The sequence below is a fragment of the Drosophila elegans genome, unplaced genomic scaffold, assembly GCF_018152505.1.
Source record: "Drosophila elegans isolate 14027-0461.03 unplaced genomic scaffold, ASM1815250v1 contig_476, whole genome shotgun sequence".
Classification (NCBI taxonomy): Eukaryota; Metazoa; Arthropoda; class Insecta; order Diptera; family Drosophilidae; genus Drosophila; species Drosophila elegans.
Window position 1 is genome coordinate 1,835,950 of NW_024545863.1, and position 26,276 is coordinate 1,862,225.

General features: G+C 38.0%; 2 protein-coding genes across 2 annotated transcripts; one reads left to right on the forward strand and one right to left on the reverse strand.

The window, feature by feature from the left end:
* Window positions 1-10,790: 10,790 nt before the first annotated feature.
* LOC108148783 (ferritin heavy chain) lies at window positions 10,791-12,775 on the reverse strand. Its single transcript, XM_017275998.2, has 3 exons — window positions 12,665-12,775; window positions 12,233-12,365; window positions 10,791-11,698 (listed from the first exon to the last, which is right to left on the reverse strand). Exons 2-3 carry the CDS (start codon window positions 12,348-12,350, stop codon window positions 11,133-11,135), a joined length of 684 nt encoding a protein of 227 aa, XP_017131487.1. The 5' UTR covers window positions 12,351-12,365; window positions 12,665-12,775; the 3' UTR covers window positions 10,791-11,132.
* Window positions 12,776-13,918: 1,143 nt separating this feature from the next.
* LOC108148784 (ferritin subunit) lies at window positions 13,919-16,236 on the forward strand. The gene is made up of 3 exons (XM_017275999.2): window positions 13,919-14,333; window positions 15,417-15,694; window positions 15,755-16,236. Exons 1-3 carry the CDS (start codon window positions 14,267-14,269, stop codon window positions 16,025-16,027), a joined length of 618 nt encoding a protein of 205 aa, XP_017131488.1. The 5' UTR covers window positions 13,919-14,266; the 3' UTR covers window positions 16,028-16,236.
* The last annotated feature ends 10,040 nt before the right edge of the window (window positions 16,237-26,276 follow it).

Genomic DNA, 26,276 nt, shown 5'->3' on the forward strand with positions numbered 1-26,276 from the left:
AATCGAAACGCGTGTCCCGGCCATAAGGCCATGGATCAAATTGTATAATATTAATTTCTAATTGCATAAATTTTGCCTCGTTACGGCAACATCTCCTGTTTCTCATATATCTCTTTTTCATTTACGATTTTTTCGTTTGGATCGTAAAAATTAAAGCGCTCCAAGGTGTTTGCGTTGGCAAAAGAATACCGAGGTTCGGTTTCGGTTTCGTGATATGTTTTTATTTGCCGGTCGCTATGCCGCACAAATAAAAATAAAAGCAGCCATCAAATGTCGAGTTAAAATGTTTTATTATTTCACTTTATGCCCATCAAACGACGTGAGTTTCGACCAGGAAAACACAAACAGGATGTGGAGGGGGATTCGAAGGATGGCAGAAGACAATTGCCAAATGGTTTATTGTTTTTGCGGCTGCTCTGTGGAGCGTTGATAAGTCCACCGATTTCGCCTGTGTGTTTGATTATGTCGCTGCTGGATAAACAGGGGTTTTACAGGGTTCTTTCACTCACCCCTTGGGGCAATATCTTTTCGAAATTGTTATTAAAATCGTATCGCGATAAGATGCCATGGGGAGAAGATGTACTTTTTGTACTTACAATTATTTCGGTTTGCTACGCTTGAAACTGAAGTTAAGTACAGTTTAACTGGATTTATTCTTTTTCTTTTTTATAAATTTAAGATTGTCCAATACTTGCTTTGAACATTTAAACAGTCGGTTTTTATTTGTTTATATTCTGTAGCATAAACGCATCTTAAATAGATTATCTTAAAAATTCTACTTTATTTCAGGGCTTAAATTTTAACATTTTTAGATTCTTAGATTCTTAATTCTGACTTTACTTTAATTCTTAATTAAACTTTAATATATAAAATCATATTCTTAAACTGACAATGGTTTAATTCCACTTTTATTAAATTTAGTGATCTATTGTCATTGCAACCTTGCTGTGGCATTTCGCAATTATTTATTCGCACACTGAGCAAACCGCGTGGAAAATGTATTCCAACCGATACGTGACAATGGGCGAATCGAGACGCCTGGCGACATTCACCTTCGCTCGTCAATTGCTAAATGCCCTGATTAATCCACTTCAAACAGGGCAAAATTCCGCCTCTCTCTGCGGGATTTTAGTCACCTACGTGGAACGGCGGCAAAAAGTTTTCGCACCGAAATGAAACTGTGACTGGGCTCAGATACTCCGCATATCGCTACGTGCGCACCGGCTGATTGCATTTACGTGTTGTCACCTGATGCACCTGCCTCCCCCCCCTGGAACATCCCCTGGAAAAGCCCCTTTTTCACCTATAAATACTGCACTCAGTTTGCGACTAATGCGAATGAATGGAGGCAAACCACTCGCAGCCATCGATAAGCAGCTCGCGGTTTGTCCTCCAACTTGCATCCTGCACATCGAACCGAAACCCCCAAAAACACCATGAAAACTCCCTCGAAAACCCCATAACCATCACTAACTTGCCTCCCATATTTTACCACCAAATTTGGCAACATCGAGACGTGGCAAACTTCGAGCTAATCAGATGCAGTTGTAATTACAAAACTCCAGCGTTGAAAGTGCCAGAGTAACGAGGTTAGGAAATGGGATTACGCGGGGGATCCAAACTGAAGTAACGAGAAAATCCTTTTAATGTAATAGGAACACTAGAAGACCAGAAGACTTGAGTCTTAACATTATTATAATTAAGTCTTTTTTTGTTTGAATTTGGAAAACACAACATTTACAACTCACCAGTGATATTTCATTTCATAATTTTACTTTTATATTTTGTTTATCATAATAAAATAAAATTTTGTAGAATGTTTTCTTTTAATTCCAAGGTCTTTTTTTAGTCTTAGCCATGCAATTAATGATAAATTATGAAATCTAATACATCCACGTATCTTTTAATTGGTTCTAATATTTAATATGATTTTTATAAATAAGTTTAAGAATTAGCACAACCTTTAAGGTAAACTTTAATAAAAATACTTTCAGTTTTTACTTATACTTTAAAACTTTTTTATTTATTAAAATTATATTAAATTACCCTACCTTTCTCCCATAAATCGAACCTTTATGAGGTGTTGCAATATCGCGGATTTCAGCAAGATAATATAGGAAACTAACTAATGCCCCCTGTGAAGGGTTATCTGCGAATTGGAATCGTTGAAAGAGATAGTGGGTGAATAGCTAGATGAGAATGGGACAGAGGCAGAGGCACGTCGGGAATTCTAGACTTTGACTTTCGGCAACTTTAAGTAAATCTGCTTATCTTGCTGCAAAGTTTCGCTACTACGTGCCGCCGTCTCGTCGCGGTTGCCAGTTGCTTTGTTCCAGCAAGTCAACCCACCACCCACACCATCTATAAGAAAGTCACCAACTAGTCCCCTTTCGGATTCATAAGGCATGCAGACTTGTCATAACGTTGACAAAGTCTGACACGTTGGCATTAGGCCGGTCAAAATGTGGACTCCCTATCGCAAAGGTCGCTGTCAATCATTCAAGATTCTCCCACTTTTGGAATGGGAATGGAAGTGGGAGTCATGTGATTGCACACTGTTGCCAAGTGAAAATTAATTGAAACTCTTGGCTTCGAAATCATTGGTAATGTCCTGTTTTCGTTGGTTGATCCTTTGCTGCTTGAGTGCGCCGACTGATTTGCATATGTGCTTGCTCAGGAGGAGGGATAATGGTCTGTTGACATTGCATCAGTTAAGGGAGAATGTGGTTTATTTCATTACACACGACTATGATTAAGACAGATTCGATAAATATCAACTTGGAGTTTATTGTTTTGATATGGCTGTATATAAATACTGCTGATGTGAGGAAACGTAATTAAAAGACTTTAGGCAAAGTCTGTTAAATGTTTAGATATTGGCTTAAGCATAGCTTAATACAGTCAATCCAAGCTTGAACGGATTACTAGTTTTTAATTCTTATTGCTAACTAAAATAATTAAGTCTGGTTTTCACAGCTCATCTTAATAATTCCTTTTATTGTTAATCTGCATTGCCATTTCTTTTCCTGATTTTTAAGCTTCTTTGATACAACAAAAATAATATTAAATTACAATATTTTCAATGTCAGATTTAGTTTAACTGAACCAAACACCCTTCAATTTAATTCTTAAGTTTATTTTACGCTCGTTTTTAATGACAGTAGCCGAGAGCCATTCAACCCATCGAAGGCCATTCCTCTTGACTGCGGCTCTTAAAGGCATCTGGCGCAGGTCCTCCATCCTCGTACTTTCCCGATTACAGGACTGCTCCCATTACTGCTCCTGGCCAAGTGCAAGTGCATGGCCCAATTTATGGTCAAATGCTAATTTTGGCCATGTCCTCGCACAAAGCGCGAATTGCTCTTGTCGCTGGACGACAACCAGGAGCAGGAGCAGCAGCAGCAGTAGCAGTGGCAGTGTCAGAAGGACTCCGCTTTGAGAACTCCCCTTTGGAGTCCGTTGCGGGCCAGTGGCTGCAATAACTCGTCTCCGTGTCGGTCGGTCTCCTAGTCTGCTCGTCTGCAGCTGCCAGATGGCTCCGAGCTGGGATCTGCGATTCTGGGCAACTTTGTGGCTCCCGGTAATCCTTGTTGCAGTTGTTTTACTCCGCGCCGTCGTTGCCATTAATGCCCGCAAAAACGCAAAAACGAGAGACAGGGCAGCGCGGAGGAAGTGCAAAAAAATGCTATTATCTTTTTAAATTGTCTGCCAGGCGGCGGAGGAAAACCAGCAACAGCGAAAGCCACAGCAGCAACATCAGGCACGGCTCAGCAACATCAGCAATAGCAACAGGGAGAAATACACTTGGAACAACTAAGGGCAGATGTCAAAAAATTGAACTAAGTTTATCTAGTGACAAACAATAAATATGTTGTTTACCTTCTTTTTAAATTGTGTTATTAAACAATTGTGTTTATAAAAATTCCTTTATAATATATCACACATTTAAAACAAATTACATTTTCATTACATGCAAATATTTTTATTTTTAAAATCATCAAAAAAAAATGTTTTAATGTTTAATGTTTCTTCGAAAATCTATCTTTGATTAAAAAAAACATATGTGACTGCAAAACTTTTTATATTTCATAAACGAGCGTCCTTATTTTTTCGAGTGCAGCAGCAGAAGGAAATATGGATTAAAATGTTGCCCGGGGAAAAGCCAGAAGGAAAAGTGGAGAAAAAACGCGAGGGAGGATCCTTGTGTGACTGCGGCGTTAACTTGATTTTTTAAGTGCCTCTCCGGCGCATTATGAACACGGCCCAGCCGATTACGGCTTCCCATTTTTCTCCATTTTTTTCGCCCTGCCTTTCATTTCTGCTCATGCATACGAAATTAGTGGCGATACGGAGGGAAATTCGGAGCGAAGTGAAGGAAGCTGTCCAGGGAAGCGTTTATGGCTTACAGCGAGTTAATCGCGCTGTCATCATCCTTCGCTCGTTTGTCCAACTTGCACAGCAATTGTCGCAAATGCAATTGTGTATGCGAGTATATGGCCCAGTGTTTGGGGCACTTGAAGTAAGCCGCTTAGGCGGCTGGCTCAGATCCACTGCCAATCTTCAGAACACGAAACTTGAGACTCCTCACGGAAAACTGTTCATTGTCTGCTCCTTCCTTTATCAAATAATTATGGCCCATTATCCTCAAAGGGTAAAGTGTAAGGAATTTTTAAGTGCATCTCAATGTTTATCTCAGGAAGATTTTTCTTTCTCAAAATGCAGAAAATCATAGCTAACGAAAAAATCGGACCCATCAACTTTCCTGAGTTTGTTATTCAAATTTAATGAGCAGTTCGAATTCAAAATTTTTTATTTGACCTATTCCGCATCAAAATATGTTTTTAATATGTATTTGTCCAAGGGTGCATATTTAGATAAAGACAGGTATAGAAAAAGACAATTTAAAAAAGTAGAGAATTTTCAATTTTTTAAGCAAACTCCAAATTTATTTACTTCAATAATAGTTTCTTTCATCCTGTTGATTTCTGTTAATTTTTAATCAACTGCTTACTGCCTGGCAGTACGTTCCACCGAAAATTCCACTAAGTGGGTGTGGCGGGGTCGTAAAAACTGATTTTAATGCCCAGTCGAAACTATGGGGCAGTTCCAACCCCTCACCTCTTGGATGGCGTCTTTGTCTTTTACAACCTTTTGTCAGTCATTAATTTTTATGTTTATAGCGCAAATTCTCGCCTTGCTGCACACACGCTCACTGAATTTTGAAAACCGCAAAATGGCGCGCCAATTGATAGACGGAGGGGTAAATTTCGGGGAGGACTACGACGTCGTTCAAGGTAGTTAAAACAATAACAATTAGCAACAAGCCAAAGTCGTTGGCCACACGCAGAAATTAATTAGTGAGCGAAGCGCTCCTTTTTGAGGTTAGGTTGCGTCCGAAAGTAAGGTTAGCTTTGGCCAGAGAGCGAGGTTAGGTTTCATTCAATCCCAAAGTGCAACAACCAAATCGGAAAAACCAAAGTTAAATTATTGTGCTGACTGGACTAAAGGCAGCGGGTTTGGGTGGGAAATCTAATCAAACTAGTGAAAACTTTCGACCGGAAAAATTGCACATTGAAAGTTTGTCCGCCTCTTCAGGGAAACTTTTTCTGGCTCTCTCTAACCCTCTATCTGTCTCCCTCCTTGGGCGGAATAATTGCCAAAATGGAAAGCCAAAACTTAAACAAAAACGCAGACATTAATGAAATTTTGATAAACTTTTGCCCGAACTTCAGTGCAACAATGAAACAGACGAAAATATTGGAAAGAGCTAGAGCCAAGTGCAATTTGAGCAGACAAATCGTAGCAAATTATGATTTATTGAATTTTAATTTAGTGCCAGTGCAGAAAATTTCCCATAAATATTTGAGGAAGACCAGCCCGAAGCCAAAATCAGAATCAGAATTTACGCTCATTGCGAAGTTTGTGGGCTGTACGAGTGTTTTCCAACCCTCAGGGGTGGCTCAAAAGTACAGTCGTTCTCCAGCTTTTTAGTCCTGCGCGTGCCTGACTCACGCATTATTCAGCAAATCGGAAAAGGAGAGGGGAGCAGCTGCCAGGAGTCGGATTCTGTTTGATTTTTGTGTGTGGGCTAGGGCTAGGCCCAGGAACTTAGCAAATGTGCGTGTGCGTATGCAAATTGCCGGCCACATGTCATTTCTGACCATTTCCGCTCGAGGACTCGCGTCAGTTAAGCACAAGAAACAAAAAACAAGGGGGATTAATAACTTCCGGTAACGAAACTTAAGATACTCTTTTAGATGTATCGCATGCCCTATATGTAGCAAAGATAAGTTCAAGAAAACCTATTATTATATAAGTTTTAACGTGTATAGTTGATAAACTTTAACTTGATTATTTGGGTCTGTCCAAAACATATATAAAAAAAGAAAAGATAAATTATTATTAAAATATATTAAAACGAAAATTTAATTGAATTTAATTTAATTATAAAACTTTGTATAATCTAATTTGGACTGATATAATTGAAATTAAGACCGCAGACGAATAGAGTATACTGATTTTAAATTATTTTAAATATGCATAATACCCACATGGAGGGTATTAAAATAACAATTACGATAGCTACCCCTTGGTGACTTAATCGGGGTGGCTCTTCTGAATTCAAGCTTTCAGATGGGGTGCCTTATGCGAATTGCGAACTTTTTTGCAACTTGTTTTTACCCACTGACCTTGAAAAGTGAATACATGCAAATTGAGCAGCTGAAAAATCAACAAAAACAGTCCAAGGGGTGGAAGTGAATCGGGATCAGGTTGCTTTAGAATATATCCTGGACATCCCCCTGTGGAAACCTCAGCGAAATTGCGAAAAATTGCATTATTTAGCAACCAGGGAAAACAACAATAAAGGGCGGGAATCGCTCGCTTATCAGTGATTTGCTTATCGCGAATTTCCACATGGAAATCCATTAGTCAATCCCCTGTCTTGTTGCCATATTTATTTGCCTGTAAACCTCTTACCTCACCACTCAATTGCCTGGCTAATCGAGCAATCCCCTAGGAAATTTCCCCTTTTCAAGATGATTGAACAAATAGCTTGGAGACCTATCGATTTCATCCAACGGAGTACAATATGTTGATCGGGCAAACCTCTAATAAAAGAAGATGATTGATTTAAAAAGGAAATAAATATAAAATAGAATTCAATTGTTGAATTTAATCCATAAAACGTTTGATTTATTTTCTTTCCTTTTCTGAAAAAGATAAGTTAAAAAACTATTGGAAAAACATTTATGATTGAGATTAAAAAAAGTCATTGTTGTTATTGATTAAGATGGTAATATTTAATCTGGAAATGTTTTCTTTTGGATTAGACAAAGACAATTGCATGCTTTTCTTCGTATTTTCAATAAGTTATGTTTACTTAATAAAACCGATAAAACAGTACAACATCAGCTAGTGTCTGTCTGTTTTAACAGCAAAATAATATCAAAATGTAAACACAATTCTCTTTTCTGTTTATTTGGTATTTGGCACTAAGCCGTATTCAAAAAGTTAACTACACTTATTCAACAACTAACAATAATTGTATTCCCGTGATTAGATACAGACTGAATCAATAATAGAATCAGTAGTAAATTAATAAAAAGACAGACAAGTCAGTGCTACAAGCCTTTCAATCGAAAAGAGGCTTAATTAATAAAAAGTTATTTAGTTATTAAATAAATTAAGCACCCGATTTGTGTGCCTGATTAATAACGAAACATTTACTTTATAGCGCATAAACGTATTATGAGAAGACTGTTGATGCTTAAAGTACTGTTTAAATATTTACGTTGTGATAAGGATTCTCATTCACTCCTCCCGGCCCCTGCAAAAATTTGTTAATGAAAAATGGCAAACAACTTCGCTTCTTTGCCTGTCTGCCTTGCCAGCGAAAACATGGCGAAAACAAAAGGCCAGGAGACAAGACTTTTCATTAAAATTGCACCGGCGGTGGCAAGGGGTGAAAAGTGGGGTCTTATAGAGTGGGTGGTTCAAGGATTATTTATGGGGAGCCTGGCGGAAGCTGTCGGCGCAGCTGCCTTTCACTGGCTGCAAATGGCATTGCAATAAAACGAAATTAAATTGCTATTTTGCATACATATTATGTGTGTCCCGCATGTCCAGGACACGCACATACACTCACCCACAGATGGGTTTCATATTCATAGTTGTCTGGGCTTGGCGAACAATAACCGAAATATCCCGAATCCTTTGACAACATCTGGCCTTCCAAATAGTTTTTAACCCCCTGCCATCATCGAATCCGCAACCTCAACCCTTTGTAATTGCTTGACGCTTTTATTAAAATGCATAAATTAATAGAATCATTTTGGGCCAAAGACACCTTTTTATGGCCGCCATTTAGGGCATGTGTGGAATCGCTGGGTGAAACGAGTTCTCGTCCACATAATTTGTACGATGGCTTATATGGCCAAACAATTACAAATGGCAAAGTTAAGATCCTCGCCAAATGCACCACAAATGACCGCAATTAGCCAACCCTCTTTCATGATTTTTTGGCTATCTACACAGAGGAAAATAATGATAATTTAAATATATTAACTTGCTAATTGAATAGTTTAAAAACTATTTGTATTTTTAATTTGTAATGATTTTGTTAAAATTTGCAAAATATTTTTTTTAAATAGCAACAAATGTTATACAAAAGTAAATATTTTTTTTCACTTTTTTCTATGTGTGCTTTGAGGGCATAACGAAAATCATTGAGGCAGCATTCATCTGCAAATCAGGGCAATTAATATTAAGTGGATTATTATTTAATGACCACTGCACGCACTCGGAGATACTAAAGAACCACTTTGAAGCACCCCACCACATCAACTCACTTCAATCTCATTCCGTCCTAACTGTTATGATCCCGAATGGAGTTTTCCCTTATGGTTGTCATATTCTAATTACATAAGAGCACGCAGTTACACGGATTCGCATTATACCACAGATACGGGTGCTGCGATTTGATGACCCCTGACCCCAACCCACCGGAGTAGTTATGGCGGCATTAAAATGGCAAATTGACGTTCATTTCACGTGCTAGTGAACCGTATCCGGATGTTCGGCGATATGAGCATAGTCCTCATTGAATGGGCGTCGCTAATTGATAAATTGCCCTGATGCGTGGCTGAAATCCATAGTCACATATAATAAGCACAATGCTCTAGAATATCTTCCGAGAAAATAATAAAACGCTAACAAAAGTGATAAAAGAAAGTTTTAGTTCAACCGAAATTTACACTTGGAATCAACATCTGTTTAATAAAGCTTTGCAAGGTTCTATCTTTAGCCACAAGAAAATATCTTTGCATAAAAACTGTTAGCCCACATTTACTATATACATATATGAAATTAGAATTTAACAACGATTTTGAGCATTTCTTTTAACCTTTCTTATAGACCTCTGTAACAGCTTCTTATGTTTGAACATAAATCATATTCATATTTGATTTTAAAATAGCATGTATATTTTAAATATTGTTTATATTTTTCTATTTAAACGATTATACGCAATTATATACACAATTCGAGTAGGTCAGGGAAGTGAAAAGAGAGCTGGAGGTGATAAGAAAACTGCGATGCAAAAAAATCGGACAATAAAAACCATCTGCGCGTCTATGAGATTGCATCGCTTTACGTAACAATGTGACATCCACGTCATTTAAGGTTCCGACTTAGTCAGCAGGCTGCCAAGATGGCGCCCAGTCCCCCATTCAGCCGGAACTTTTTCCGGACGGAACAGCACAGCCGTGTGCACCAGACGATCGATAAGCTCGAAGAGAGAATCTTTCGTGGAATAGCAACCAATTGAACAAACGTGGCCCTACTTTATCAGGCAGAGGAGTATATCAATGATAAGATTGTGCGACTCCTTTAAGCCTCTAAGATCCCTCCAGAAATTGACTGGTCTGAATGACTTCACACTCTTTACCATCAATTTACGTTGTCAAATGCTATAAAGTAATATTTATAATTTCTTATATATCTGAGTAATACAAAGAAGATCCTTGGTTCATCTTTCGAACATGGTTAAAACTCAGTTTTTATAAAGAGTTTATATTTATAAATTTGTCATACTATTATGTACTGAATTTAAATATTTTTCGCTTTGATTTTCAACCATTTCATCATTTTAAATATAAAAATACAACTTTTCAAAATTTTTCATTTTAATATTTATTTTTGAGAATTGATTTTAGTATCTGAAAATTTTATTTAAACTTAAGATATATTTGGTTTATGTCAAATATAAACTATTTTAAACCTAATATTTTCCACATAAGTCAAAATATTTTAATATTAAATCATATAATTTAATACGCATAAAATAATGAATTCAATAGTCAAATAATTATTTGTACTTTCCCATTTTTCAATTCACAGAATTTTGCACAATTTGTTGCTATACAATTTTAGAGTTGTTTTTTAATCTTAAGCCAAAAAATTGTATTCATATTACGTTTACGGAAGTTTTCCCAAAGAGAATGTGAATTTTTTTCTAAAAACAACTTTGTAAAAATAAGTCCCATGGTCTGCAGTTTTACGATATCCGAATAAACGACAACATTCTGGAACTTTACACCCTTTGTAATCGCAAATCTGGGTGGTTTTTGCCATTGTGAGTTCCATTGTTCCATGTGGTATCCAAAGTACATTGCCAGCTATCAGCACTCGGAGAAGAAAAACACAAACAGACGCCCCGCAACGAGGACCGCCTACAAAACCAGATACATTTCGAAAACCCAAACCTTATCACAGAGGCAAACAATATGCTGTTTTACTAGTTCATATTTAGTTACTTTGTTGTGTTTATTTGTTCAAGCGGTAACGTACATGCTTAAGATACATTTGCTGGGGCGAACTTGCTAACTTATTTATGATAACATTATCACAATCTGATGTGCTGGTAAATTAAGGTGAACTTGGGAAACCGGGTGTGTAAATCATTCATTTTTGGCTGCTTTGATAATGCTCCTACTGCACTGCGATTTATTGGTGAACAAACCAAGGAAACAAATTAATTTATAAGGGAATTAAAGTGCGATATTTTTGCGGGAAGATGAGAGCAATTTTGACGGAATAGTGTAGGAGTGGAGGGAGGAAGAAGTCTCCACGATTTACTGCTTCTGCAGGTACTCGTCAAACAGGTAGACGGACAGGGATGGGTCCGGAACCTTCATCAGCTTGGCGAGGTCGTTGGCATAACCAGAAAGCTTGCGCACAGTCTCGGCCTGCTTGCCCAGGAAGTTCTCCTCGATGTAGTGGGCCAGCTCGGGATCCCGGTCGGCATCGGTGGCGTGGGTGGCACGGGAGTGAACGTGGGTAGCTCCAGAGGCCAGCTGTTTCTCGTTGTCCAAAGCCAGAGCCAGGGAGTGCAGTTCATCGACCTCCACAGTGGTGCGCTTGGTGCTCACCGAGGCCGGAGACTCGTGACGGGTGTTGAAGTCCACAATTCCTCCCCTGCGGGTCACCTGCTTGATCAGGGCAATGCTGTCGTCAAAGGAACGGTCCGAGAGACCCTGGTACAGCTTCTGGAAGCCGGGGCGATTCTTCTGGTACGAGTTGAAGTGGGTGGCCAGCAACAGATAGTCGTACGACTTGGTCAACTGGGAGTTGATATAGGCCTGGATCTCGGGCTCCACATGGTCAATTCCAGCGAAACGGGCATTACAAATGGAGTTGCCTATAGAAAAAGGGGAAACAAATAAAAAAACATTACAATCTATAGATCTATGAGGCGGGAAGACACATTTAGAAGGAAGTTTTTGCCCTTATTGGGAAGCAGTAAAAATATTAACTATCAATCAAATTTTGGCAACACAAGCAACTCAGATAAGAATGGTCAATATATTATATTAATTGTCCGGATACAAAAAATAATAAATACTTAAATAAGAAAATTATAAGCCAATTCAATGAGAAAGTATCAATAAAAATACAAAATAAAATTGTCAATACTTAATAAAGTTTTCAAGTGCGGCCACTAAGAAGGGATTGAAGTTTGGTATTACAATTTGTTTAACATAAACTTGAACAGTGTAGAATGGTATATATTTTTTGTTTCAAAACATCTAATTTACTTTAAACTTACTTTTTCCTGTGAAAAAGCCAGTGAGCGCTTGTTTATTATTTTATAAAGGTACAAAAGCAACAATACACGAACAAAAATTAGGTTCTCTTCACCCATGCTCTCTCTCAGAGCGTTCTCTTTACTCACCGGAGAAGGTTGACGAAGAGCACGCGGTGACCACCGTGTTCTGGCAGTACTCTTCATCCTTGGCCAAGGCAATAGAGCTGAGGCTCGCGAAGAGAGCGAGTGCAACGAACAGTTTCATTTTCACGGTTGGTTACTGTAAATTAAAATCAAAATCGAAATGCAAAAACAAAGGAAATTAGTTTCACAATAAGTGACAATTGGAAAACAGCCCCTTGTGTTTTCGTTTGGCTTGGAAATTCGCCTTTTGCGTCGTAGAGCTTTCTTGAAATTTCTCGCCCCCCTCTCTTTGTTTTTTCACAACACAACCACCACCAATGGTTTGTTTTCGTTTTTCAATGTTTTCTGTTTTTTATATTAGGTTTTCGAGCAATTTCGTTTCCGATTCTTTTCACCAAACACTCACTAACTAGCCAGTAATTTAACTAAACTCACTTCAAGTGTCTGCAATGTGCTTCACTTTACTTTAGCTTATAACGCTGCTTTTATGTGTTGCTTGTTGGAACTCAGAAAATCGAGTGCTGTTTATAGCGTCGCGTTCGTCTCTTTCTATGCGATCGATAAGGTTGTGTGTGTGCGTGTTTGTGGGTTTTTGGAGAGAGTGCATGGGCATTTGTCGATTTGCGCTCAGTGCGGGGATTTCGTTGTCATTCCATCTTGGAAACGGCAATATGGCCGCTAGAGTGTTGTTCTTGTAGCCGACTGGAGAGTGACTCACAGCAGGGTTGCCAACGTGTGCAAAAAATGGACACTGCACTTTGCTTCTTTGTATGGTTGCAGTTTTTAAGTGGTTTCTTGAGATCTTTATCAGTATGAAACGAAGATTTGATGTTTTATAAATTATTTCAACCTACTTTCAGACGCACACGAACCCTTTAAAATAATATTTAAAACTAAACAATTAGTTAAATGCCTATATAGCCCCAAATTGACATGAAAACCTGTAACAGGCAGAAAGTGCAAACTTCTGTAACATCAAGAAACAATTTTAATTGATATAATAAGCTTATTAAGAAGCACCTTATACAAATTAGAATCGCAGGGGTTTCACGAAGCAGTTTCAAAGTTTATAATAATTTTTAGTGGAACAAAATTGATATGATTCTGCTTAAATGGACAGTAAAATATATTGGTGTCGTTAAAAGGGTTTTCCCAATGTTACATCATTTGTATGTTTTTCATAGCACATATCCCCCTTATCAAGTGTCATTTATGGAGCCTTGCAAACGACACCAACAGCGCCGTCGCCATATTTAGTAGTTATCAAAGTTACTGATTGATCCCCTCGACGAACGTGACAAACAACTCGGTAGAAAAAGAATTAAATTGTCAGCCGAAAATCAGACGAAAATTAAACCGCCTGGCAACCCATGACGTGTTGCTCTTCTGCAGCCAAAACAAAAACAAAGAACAGCTGACGCAGAGCTCAAAAGAGCGGCCATATTGCATTAGACAATTTTTGCGATTAGCTGAGTAGGAAACCCGAGTTTTCCTACTGCAATAGCCACAGTGAGGACGTGTGTATTAAATTAAGTGCGTCTATCATCGGGAATATTCAATTATCAGCCATTTAAACGCTTAACAAAGAAACGGCGACATGTTGGAAAGATAACCGTGCACACTCTCCCACTCACGCACACACGCAAGTAAAAATCAAGAGCGAACGCGCTTAAAAGTGTTTTGTGCGCCGTTTGGAGCGACAGTTCGCTTTCGAGTTCCCCATCACACAACACAAAGCAAAGCATTAGCTCTACTGAAAAACAGATTACGCTGTCAACCAGAAGGTACTGGAGACCATTCGAGAATTAAAAATAATCCCAATCAAAGCCCATCAAATTGAAGCAGGCGACGCCTTCTGTGCCAGTGTGTGTAAAGGCAGCTAGATTTCGATTTCGATAAAGAGAGAGGCCTATTTAACAAATCAGCCCAACTCGAGTCGCCTCATTCTCATTTGTGCATTTCAAGCAAAACAAACTAAAGTGACAAACAAATTTGTTCTGTGATTTCGTGCTAAAGACTTCCATTCGACGATCAAAGATGGTGAAATTAATCGCTAGCCTGCTCCTGTTGGCCGTGGTGGCCCAGGCCTATGCAGACTTCAAGTGTAAGTACTATTTATAAATAATATCAACCAATTTCAAACAAAACAAAGGCAGGTCAGAGGAAAAAAACAATAAATTTCGACGCAATACGCAAAGAGCAGAAAACAGTTGTAATGCGTGTGGTAAAGAGAGCATGCGCGGGCTCTCTTAGCTGGTTTTTTTTACTCTCTTTACTTGAGTAACCAAACCAGTTGATTTAAAAAATATTGATACTTCCGTTACGCTTTTGGGGAAATGCAAACCAGTTTTTAAAAACAAATTTCCATAATTAAAATATGCGAATTTCGCTTTCATTTCCATGAATAATATTATAATAAAAGCACCCTGACCCTTGTTGCTACAATTCCAAGTCCATTCCAAGCTCTCTTGCACACGGCTTTAGCTGCGCGAGGGAGATGTAATGATTAAGCATGCTATTTGCACACGACACCACACCAAAACAAATGCCGTTACTATGGCGGAGAGAGAACTGCGCACGTTACCACTGCAGTTACAAAAAGAGAGAATAAAAGAGTGAATGCAGTTTTGCACACGTTCCCCTTGCCCTAGAATAACGGCATTTCAAGCCAAATTTAAAATTTTTATGCAATAACGCCCTCTTAAATGCAACAACCCGCCTCCCCCAGCCAAGAAAGAAAGCAAAAGTTTCGCGAAAGAGCTGGTCAAAGAGGCAAAAACGCAAAAACAAAAACCAAGCAATGAAGAATGTCAAGATCAGGGGTGCAAAGGTTTCTATAAGCTTTGGAATTTCCCAGGACCCTTGGTTAAGTCGAATTCCATTTATGTTTTAAAAAATATTGCTTTGAGAAGTTTTCATTTGTATCATTTATTATGGTTAAACTTTAAAGTCATTCTTTAGTTGTTTTGTTGCTATATGACGAAACAATATTTGAATAATTTTTGTTTTAATTATATTCTTAATTATTTAAAAAAAAAAAGTTAGATTTTCAAATTTTTTCAAAATTGCCTACAAATTTTAGTGTACATTTTAGTTTTACATTTTTGGAGCTAGTAAAATTTGACTTAAGCCTGGTTTATTATTTTTTCACTAACCTCCGACTAATCCTAACCAAATACCTTTACAGGCTCCCTGGAGGTGCCCGAGATTACCAAGGATTGGGTGGACATGAAGGACGCCTGCCTCAAGGGCATGCGCCACCAGATCCAGGAGGAGATCAATGCCTCTTACCAGTACCTGGCCATGGGCGCCTACTTCTCTCGAGACACTGTCAACCGCCCCGGATTCGCGGAGCACTTCTTCAAGGCCGCCAAGGAGGAGCGTGAGCACGGTTCCAAGCTGGTGGAGTATCTATCCATGCGCGGTCAGTTGACCGAAGGAGTCAGCGATCTGATCTACGTACCGGTAAGTCAAGAAAACTCCTTTAAATCCGGAAACCAGCTAATCCCGGTGAATACCCCGCAGACTGTGTCGAAGCAGGAGTGGACCGATGGCGCCAGCGCTTTGCAGGATGCCCTCGACCTGGAGATCAAGGTCACCCGCTCCATCCGCAAGCTGATCCAGACCTGCGAGGGCAAGCCCTACAACCATTACCATTTGGTGGACTACCTGACCGGTGTCTATCTGGAGGAGCAGCTCCATGGACAGCGCGAGCTGGCCGGCAAGCTTACCACCCTCAAGAAGATGATGGTCTCCCAGGGCGAGCTTGGCGAGTTCCTCTTCGACAAGACCTTGTAAGAAGGTTGAGATATTGTGGAGCAGCGCCCAGTCACGCATCAAAATTATCAGCCAGTCGACTTCATAAAGTGTTCTGTTATCTGTTAGCCGAGAGAGCCTTCCCCGAGGGTCCGCCAGTAAATCACCACCAAGTCAACAAAAAACTCTTTGACTGGCCAATAAATTATCTGTTTGACTGCGATCCTCAAAATCAGCACAGCAAAATTCCACATCTATTGTTTCTTATCACCGCACGCGAGAAGTCTTATATTATATAATTAAGTTCTTTGAGTTGTGATTTTCCGTACACCTCGGGAGGGGGCTCCGCATTATGCAATCGCTGAGATTTCGCCTAGGTTTAAGTGAAATCGATCATTCGCATAGGAAGACACTTAAGCACAACTCATTTAATACATCCTATATCTTTATATTTTTCTGTCAATTAGACGAGCAAGTTCTTAAATAAATAAATAATATATGTAACAGAAAAATTGTAATGTCCTTTATTTTTATTGGGGTAATATTTCAGATAAATTCATGGCTATGGGGCAGTCTTTTTTTCAGATGGTCCAATGCTTTGGATGTAGTTTTCTTTCGAAAAGATTTGCAATAAATGTTTTAAAAAAGTCACCCCGAAACAAGCCTGAACTCCAACAAATCAGTTTGAATCATGGAGTGTCATACCTCGTTGAACTCGTAAAAAAATTCTTGAACAGTTTGCATTTAGATTTAGAAAACAAATATTTGGTCAAATTTTAGAAAAATGTATGATGTAACCCCTTATAAAAATGCAAATTTATTTAATTAAAATAAATAAAGGGCAGGGGATATCTTTGAGTTTTAGATTTCATATTTGTTAATAGAAAAATGTTTCCTCCCCAGGCTGGTTTTATAAAGATAAAACTATCTGGATTATAAAGGTCCCTAAGGATTTCCGAAATGTGTAGAATATTTGATAGCCCGTTCAATTGATACACTTAATACTAAGATCCTCTTTTGTTTAATTTTTGCTAACATCCTATAAAACCAGCTTGCTAAGAAGATAATATTACAATCCCTCAGTTAGCCGATTAACCCTTTATTGTCCCATGACAATGCACTTGATGAGCCGTATCTGGGATCACGTCTCGCCTGTCCATCAGTGGCCAGTGTCTAATGGTTTGTTCGCATCGCATATTCCGTTTGATAAACGTCTCCGCCTCGAGTCCCATTATTGACCCTTTCATGTAGTCACCTCCCGCTAAGGATAACCCCGTACCCTTAACCCCTTTCCCAGCTTAATCTGATTTGAAAACACAAAAAGCCAACCATAAAGAGGAAGTTAAGCGAGACGTAGACCGCACAGAGAAAAAAGATTATTTTTAAAATTAATAAGCATTTTGAAAAATATAATGTTAAAAATAATATGTGTGGTTTTATACTTGAAAAAAAAGATTTACTTAAATTCCTAAATAAAAAATAAATAAATTCAAATCAAAAGAAGTATTTTTTTGTAACCTTTTGTAAAAGAAATCGAAAGAGGCTTTAAGTCGATATAGAAAACTTTTTCAATGATATTATAAATGATTTTCTCTGTGTGGGATTTATTGGATGGACAGGAACAAGTAGAAAGAATAATTCATAAGTCACTTGTAAAAATGTCCACAACCATCGGCCTGATCCACCCCCTGCCCGGGGGCTAATGTGTGCTTGAATCACCCTTTCGATGTCCATGTCGATTCGAGTGATTGACAGGACATGCCATGCATTGAATTATGATAAATTGTGGCAACTGTCAAAAGACAGTGCTTGGGTTTCCTGGCCTCCATCCAGATTTTCCGTTTTCGGAGCGTGACCAGAGTGAATGGGTTAGTGCCTGGCATTTTAAACAATTCCATAAGCTAATATTTGAGCAGATGTCCTTGTTCGTTGCGGATTTAAAATTGCATCAATCCGATTCGACAATGGCCCGCAAATTTTTCTGATAAGCGCTGTAAATATTTAAGCGCAATTCGTTCGATTGACCAAAAGAAGTAAGGAAGGATGGCGGAGTTTTCTGGGTGGTGTGTCCAGCATACAAATAAAGCGTGACATTTGGACCGACTATCAATCTTGGCTAACGGACGCAAACTTTTGTTCATGCCTCTCGACCAATTTGCCAATGATTTTTATTGCATTTTTTGTGAAAGTAATTTTTTTAGAAAATATGGTGTTCCCTGTGTGCCTTCTATTGGTATGTATATCAAAACGAATACGCTCTTACGACATTTGAATAAATATTTTATTCAATAATTAAAATGTAAGCTGTGTTTCTTGAAAATATGATTTTATAAAACGAAAAAGTTGCTATATAATAATATAATATTTAGATTAATTTTGTTATTTTACCAATCTTATGATGATTCGAAATAACACAACCTTCCACAGAACTGCAATTTTGTTGGCTACAAACTTTGAAAATGTTCTTTAAATATCGGGTATTTTCAAGTCGTATATCAGAATTTTTTCCATATTTTTTTACGGAGTGCGTAGAGATAGCCAGCCAATTTGGTAGTGAAATATTTCGGGGCGAGACGTGCAAGTGATTCAGCCTGCGTATATCCTTAGATAAAAGAGCCTTCACGCTTATCGTGCTGACATTTGTCCTGCTCTTCGTTCGCTGACAAATTTGCAATGCCGAACAGGACAATAGGCATGAAATGGAAATGGAAATGAGAATTGGAAAATGGAATGTCCTGTCTGCTTTTAGGGTCCTGAATCAAACCGAACCTCGCCAAACCGAACCGGTTTTGACTTCAAGTGGCAGGCAGTCAGCGCTACAGGACATTCGCCGCCTGCCGCCGGGAGATGATTTATGTCCGGATAGTTCCTTTGTCTTTCACTCATCTGAACTCCACTCTTTTCTCTCCGATTATTTTCCACTTTCTCCGCTTGTTTGCTGTTCCCACCATAAATCTCTGGGCGCCCATTGAAGAGTGACAGGCGTAGCCCCCGGGAAATCCTTTCAAACCGGTTGAAAAAGTCAAGCGAGCGAATGGAGTGTACTAAATGATCATGAACCCGGATCGAATAAATTTTTATAACGATGATGGTCTTTACGGTTATCAAAATCCACTTTTTTTGATTTTAAAAATATTTACATCAGGAAAAATCTATAATATGTTACAAGAGTTTTTTAATTTAATCCAAAGTCAAAGTTTAAGTAAAAATGAATAGTATATTTTGATTGTTGCGCTTATTTACGCTTATTTTCAACACTGTTCACTCTTCATTACACGAACTTATAATTTTTTTAGTATAGATATAACCCAGAACAGTTTTGTCTTAATTAATCGTTTTAAAAGAATACCTACTTATTCAATATCGTTTAGATAAATTAAACCCGTTTTTCAATTTATTACTAACAGTGAAACCGCAAGTGTATTTTAAGCTTTCAAGCTTATGTGCATTACATTTATTGGTTATTGGGATTTCCAGTCAATTTGCATTCTCTCAGTCACTTTGTTTGGATAACTATTTTGCCAGAGTTGAAGGGAAAAGTGGTTAGCGTATCCTTAAGGTCTTTGCACTTTCTTCGCTTGCAAATTCAAACACAATCCACCCTCAACCTGTCCTTTGATTCACTTTCCCCAACTCTCGCTCTCGATCAAGTTGTTGGTACCCATACTCAACTTGAGGCTGCATCACGCAAATGATTAAAATTCAACAAACATCGGTCAGGAAAATTCGAGGAGCATCAAGGCAAGGAACCATTGTCGCCTTAGAATCTCTCAGCTTCGGCTCGCAGCGTTATTGAAATGTCTTAGCAGCTGTCCAAACATCCTTCCGACCAGAATCCTTACGGGGAGAAAGGATTCTGCTGATTTAGCATATTGACTCCTTGCCAAGGAGCGAACTTATACAAGATTTATGCGCCCGACGCACGCCAGGCGACAGTCGAGATAAAAAGGATTCGTATAACTCACGCCCAGCGCAAGGACAACCAAGCAGCACTGAAAAAAATATATAGATAAATAAAAAGTAAACCTAACCAAACCATTATTATGTATGTACTACCATAAAATGATATTTTTTTTAACAAAACAAAAATCAAAATGCTTAAAATTCTATTCAACCATTGGAAAATCCTGTTTTTTAGATTTATGCCTCGGATTTATAATACAATATTATTAATATGATTGAAAACCCTTTAATTTTGTCAAAAAATCTAATAAAAAATATTGAACTAAATTTAAGTTCCTAAGACTGAACACCATTTTTTTTTATTTTAAGAATAAGCTTTTGCCACAAACATGAAAATTTAAATCCAAACATATGCTCAATATAAATCTTACAACATACATTTTAAAACAATATTATTAAATATCTAAATTCTTAAAATTCTTTCTGTGCAGTACAGGAAACCTAAAGAGGAGGGGAGTACAGTGCAATAAATTGGATTTGCATATTAGCACACTGCCAGAAAACGAAGCGGAGGGAAATGGAAAGGAAAAGGAAAAGGCTGCACCCTTTCATCTGGGGGAATTCCAATGGGAAACCGGGTGACCACTGACCTTGCGTCCTGGGGGTGGTGGCTGCCAACGGCCATTAGGCAGGGCATCTTAAGTACGAAATCTTGCTTAAATTGGAAATAAATCATTAAAAATATGTCCACAATTGGAGAGAAGATGGGGCAGCAGAATCCTTTGAGCTGTTTGCCGAAAGGGTTTGCAACAATTTCCAGAATTTGCGGCATTCACATGTGGGCTGGAAATTCTGGGGGTTGAGAAATGGGCTTGTAATTCCCTTTGATTTATAAAGATAACGACGCAGTGTCGTGTTTAATTTGCAGCCCACCTTCTCTCCCCGTCCGATATTAAAATAAATCCTGGCGCAGGACTCTTGTACAACTGGTCAGGCAGGAGTATGACTTATGTGCCCCGGCCGCAAAGTTTGGTAATTATGCATGCCCCAGACATATTACTTTCGCTATAGTTCGCTCCTCTTTGTCTTACTTGGGCATCTTCAAAGGGGACTGCTGGTGGAGGGGTTGACATTTTTTAACTGACCACTTTCATTGGCACAAGGGAACAGCCAAAGTTTTGGGCCACAAACTTTGGCTTGACATGGCAAAGATAAAGATTAGGTCGAGTCCCGTGCACTGAACAAAAAAACTTGGAATATCTTATTCCAAGAAGAAAAATAAATAGCTGAATTATGATAATAGTTTTATTAATACTGTGCTGTTTTCCGTTAATAGATTAAAATACCTTAAAAAATTAAGCTAAAATTTATTTAGAAAAGTTCTACTATAATCTGACACTAAAATTTACAAATTATTTTGAAAATAAATTTAGGCAGTTCTAAATAGATACTGATTATGTTAATTAAATGTGGATTTTCCGAAAATAATTTCTTGCTTTTAGATTTTCTTTGGAGAATAAATTTAAACTTTTTAACAGTGCCGTGTAACTTGTGTTATCGTCTGTAGTGTTTATGGTCTGTCCCTCTGACTTTTTACCCTCGAACAGTTCAATGGCCACAAGTATCAACTATGAATTTCCCCAGAGGGTCATTCCGTGGCGAACTTATGCACCCAGGTTGGGATCGGGATTGGGATCAGGATCTAAATGTGGGGGAAGGTTCATCCAGTTGGGAGGCCAGTCGAATAAAAAGCTGATTTGCATGCTCCTCCGCAGCCTCGGACTTGGGGCATTAAAACTAAAGAGCCAGAGCCAGCATCAGCAGCAGGACATAAAAAAGGACCTGCAACGTGTGAGGTTAAATAGATTTGGTGTAAGGACACAAGCAGGGGATTGCCCCCGCCTGTCTGCCTCACGCGCAGTTATGCCGCAGACATGGCTCTCTTTTGATTTAAGCGCATTGTTTGCGTTAAATATTTGCCATGCTGGCCACGTTACCTCCGCCTTTTATGCCAAACCCTGCAGTCAGGACCCGGAGCTAAAGCCAGAGCCACAGCTGCAACCAAGAGCTTCGGGCCGAAAGGGAGTGGCCTGAACCACGAACTCACAGTTCCCAACCTCCGCAAGTCAGCGTGACACGAAGCACTCGAGGAGGAATCGTTTATGCAGTGAGAAAAAAATTAATGAATGTATTAAATGGGGTTAATAACATAAACAAATATTTTGTTACAAGTTAATTATTGTCTGGATCTTCTGTGGAATTTACAAAGATCTATTTATATATTTTGGTTCTATAAACTTTTAATCGTATTTAAAATGCTGTTTTAAATGTAATACCAAATTTTGTTATGAGTTAAATTGTTAATATAAGTATTGACTTAAAGCTAAAAAACTTTAGATTAAGCATTTTTTTAAACATACTTACGAATGGATAAAGGTTTAGTTTTAACATTACATTTTCAATGTCTTTTAAAAGTAGTTATGACTCTTAAAGAAATATTTTTTTTTGTAGTTTTAAAGCAGTAGGCTAAACAGTAAGTTAAGTTAGTAAGTTTATTGCCCAATTACTTTTTGATTAAACAGTAAAACTTTACGATTACATAGGTAATTTTTGAGACTAAATAATGATTTATATTAAGAAAATATATACTTCTGACTTCCGGAACTGTGACTTTCGTTCAGTGTAATTTCCTTGCTAATCGGACGAAGGAGTCCTACCCCGGCCACGATCCAAACGCTCATCTGCGGGCTAAGAAGCGAGCAATCCTCGCCTCGTGTTTGATTTCCGCTTTCAGCTCCTTGACTCGCTGGGCACACACATCCTTGGACGACTTGGGGGCGAAGCCCTTGCATTTCGTCCCCGCGGCCAAACAGCTTAAACTTCACACGCAGACACGTCTGCGGGAAAGTGCAAAACTGGATGGTATGAGGATTTGGTAGGGAATATGGGGATTCTCGACTTAGAAGACGCATGAAGTGCATTAGATGCAATTGAATTTGTACATTGTGTGTGCCAGTAAGAGGGAGCACCAAACTCCTTTTGAGTGCAATTTTGTTGCCGAGCTGAAATTGGATTCCATATTGCCACTCAGCGAACATAGTACAGCTGTGGCTGTATCCCCCAAATCCCCTCAACCCTCCGGCGAAGTTAATTAGAAAGCCGGGCAGGTACTCGGTGGCTGCTTCAAAGCCGCTAATTGAACTGCCACAGCTGGACTTGAGCTCCGATTATCGGGGATTGGTGGTAATCGACCACACACCCTCATCAACCCTGAAAATAAAGTGATTCAGCCCCAAGGGGGCACTTACTGGATGCCACACATCAATCCAAACTTGGCCCTTTCCATTAGGACAAATCAAATTGCTCTATTGAAAATCTGAATTATTTAAATCAACCAAATTGTTTCCAAAAATAATATGTAAAGTTATCCGTCATCTTGTATTTAGTTTTATGTTATTTGACACTTTATTTGCTTTTATAAAACTGCGAAAGATATATGTTAAAATTATTTAAAAACTGAAAAAACATAAGCTTTAGAAACTTTCAGAGACGTTGTCTTTGGTAGCTTCATGAATCGACGGAAAGATTTGTGACAACTGTAAAGCTTGACGTTTCGATGATATCCCATATATCCATATCCATAAATAGTTACAAGCATAGCCCCACCCATCCAATAAATAACAATTGACGATATATGGGTTCTTGATGATTATAAGCGACAATGGTCGCGCTTTATTGAAAGATTCTTTTTGTTCTTTGAGAGTCTGCTGGATCGATCCAACCCGATCGCTTATACAAAATATATATATATATATATATATATTTAGATATATAATTAGAAGTGTAATCGATTCATAAAGTAGTATATAGTAAATGTTACATATTTCGTATATTATTATTTTATTATTATTGTTATTATAAATAGAGACAAATACGCATATCATGAGTGATTTATGTATGAATGTGTTAAGTGCTAAATGTGGGGAGTACAATATATGTTTGTAAGTGTGTGTCTAGAATTATTTTTTCTTTTTTTTCAGTTTTTTTTTGTTTATTTTGATGATTTAATGCCAATGATGAGTGTAGATGAATGATGATGGTGTGGTGTGAGTGTCTAGGTGTTTTAGTGTGTGTGTAAGCTTAGAGAGAGTCTGGCAAAGGATTATTGCTGTTGTTATCGATAGACGATATTCGATAAGCTTCTACGGAATAGCTTTCTCCGAGTTTATATTAATTTTACATATATTTTTTTGGTTTGGTTTTCGGTTGGTTTTTGGAAGCAAAGTTGGGCTGAAACTATGGATCGAACAGAATTCGCGGTGTGGTCCTCAGACTTTTCCTGCCTATCGACACTAATCGATAATTATCGGTCAGTTTGCCATTTCAACTTTGTTTCGATAAAAGATCCTCTCACAATAAAAACAATTTGTACTTTCGAAAAGGGGGAGGGGCGCTTTTGCTTTTGCTTTCGCTGACTGCTTTCTCTGCTTTCTCACTGGCTCTCTTCGCTTTCTTCGCTCTCTGCCTTCATCGCTTTCTTCGTTTGATTCGCTAGGATTTGTTTAGGGTTATCTTTTTTTTTGCATTTTGTTACATTTGTGTAGGATGCAGGAGTGCTGAGGTTCATGTTTTTTGTATCGTTCAATGTTACTTTGTAATTTCTCTCCGCTCGCTCTTCGCTTTGTATATTTGCTTTAGTTTTCAACAAGGAATTCAAAGGATGCTTGCTATTTTTGCTTAGTAAGAGATACACAATAAATATTCGTTTTTATTCGCTTTTCAGGCAAAACCCAAAATGGAGGAGTGCCAAAACAGGAGGCGGTTATCTATTTTCCACAATTTGGTTTCGGTTTTCACCCTATTAAACCTCCATCCTGCGGCACATTTGTCTATTTTTTAGCAAGTATTTTATTTGATTTCTTTACACATGTAATTGTATTTTTTTTGTGGTTTTTGTATTTTGTTTTTGTTCAGGTCCAAAATCAAATTTGACTAATTCAAGGAATTAAAGTTTCATTGCATCTAAATAAGGTAAAGTGTACTTTGTTTTATATTATTATCTTATTATTTGCATAAATTTCCTTTTCAATAATAGAAACGAAACAAAAAACTTAAACAAAATTCCACTATGGCTCCTCTATTCCTACTCGCTCTCTTTCTTCTGCTTCTCCTCTCACTTTCTTCATTTCTCCTGATTTCTTTTGAGCCTCGAAGTTTGAAAGAGCCGGAATACTAGTTTTAACTAAATAAACGGAATTTAACACAAAATCCTTGACACGATGCATCCTGTTTTCTGTCCTCGAATAGGGTGCGGGGGTGGTGGGTTTGTCCTTGGACCGGGCGGGGCGTGGTCAACGCCTTTACCTGAGCAGCAGAAATTCTTCTATGTGAGTAGACGCGACCACGCACGGCCGCGGTTTCAGAAATCCCGTCCCGCCGCCCAAAAAAAAGGACACACAGGATGATCAGTGACAGTGTGTTAGTGTGTGTTGGTGTGTATGTGTGTATGGGTGAGTGAGTATGAGTGAGTGTGTGTCGGTGTGGGTATGAAATACTTATAACGAAACATACAAGGATCAATCTCCAATAGATTATTAAATAGTACAATGAAAACTTCATATACAATATATGCCATATATAATAGATACTCGATACTCGATATACGATACTCGCATTGCGTAATGCGTAATAATGCAATAATAATAGCCAAGATCAATATACGTTAAAAGATATACATGTATAAAGTCCCTACAATATGGTACTCCTCTCTTTTCTAGCGTGTTTTTGTTTTCTTATTGAGCCGGGTTTTTCATTTTCGGGAGTTGTGGGAGTGGCAGCTTTGATATTTATTTTTTGGCAGCGTTCTTGGTCTATATGTATATGAGTATTTATATACGAATGCTCTATAATATTTATTGGGGGAAACGTTAAAAGTTTGCATTAATTTAGTTTAGTTTAGTTTACTTGATTTTGGTTTAGTTTAGTTGAGATTGCATGCATTTTGATGTATGTATGGTATTTGCTTAGGTATTATTTGGTATTTTCTTTGCCTTTGTATAATAAATTGCTCTTGAATTTTACTATTAAAATTTCTCATAACTCGCCATTAAAAAAATGCTCGTTTCGTTTTGCTCTTTCGTTTTGTTTTTGTTTTTGTTTTGTGGAGTGTATAAGTGATTTTCATAATATTTTCGTTAGTTTTGCTTTTGGTTTTTGTTCGTCATTTAACATTTATATGTATATTTGTAAGAATTAAACTAGAAAAATTCTAATCTGAGGTAATTATTCCATTAATTTGTATTCGTGTGTGAGTGTGTGTTAAGAGAGTGAGTATAATGATGCCCCCCTTTTAATTTTTCCACAAAGGGGGGTTAGTTGGGAAGCGTGC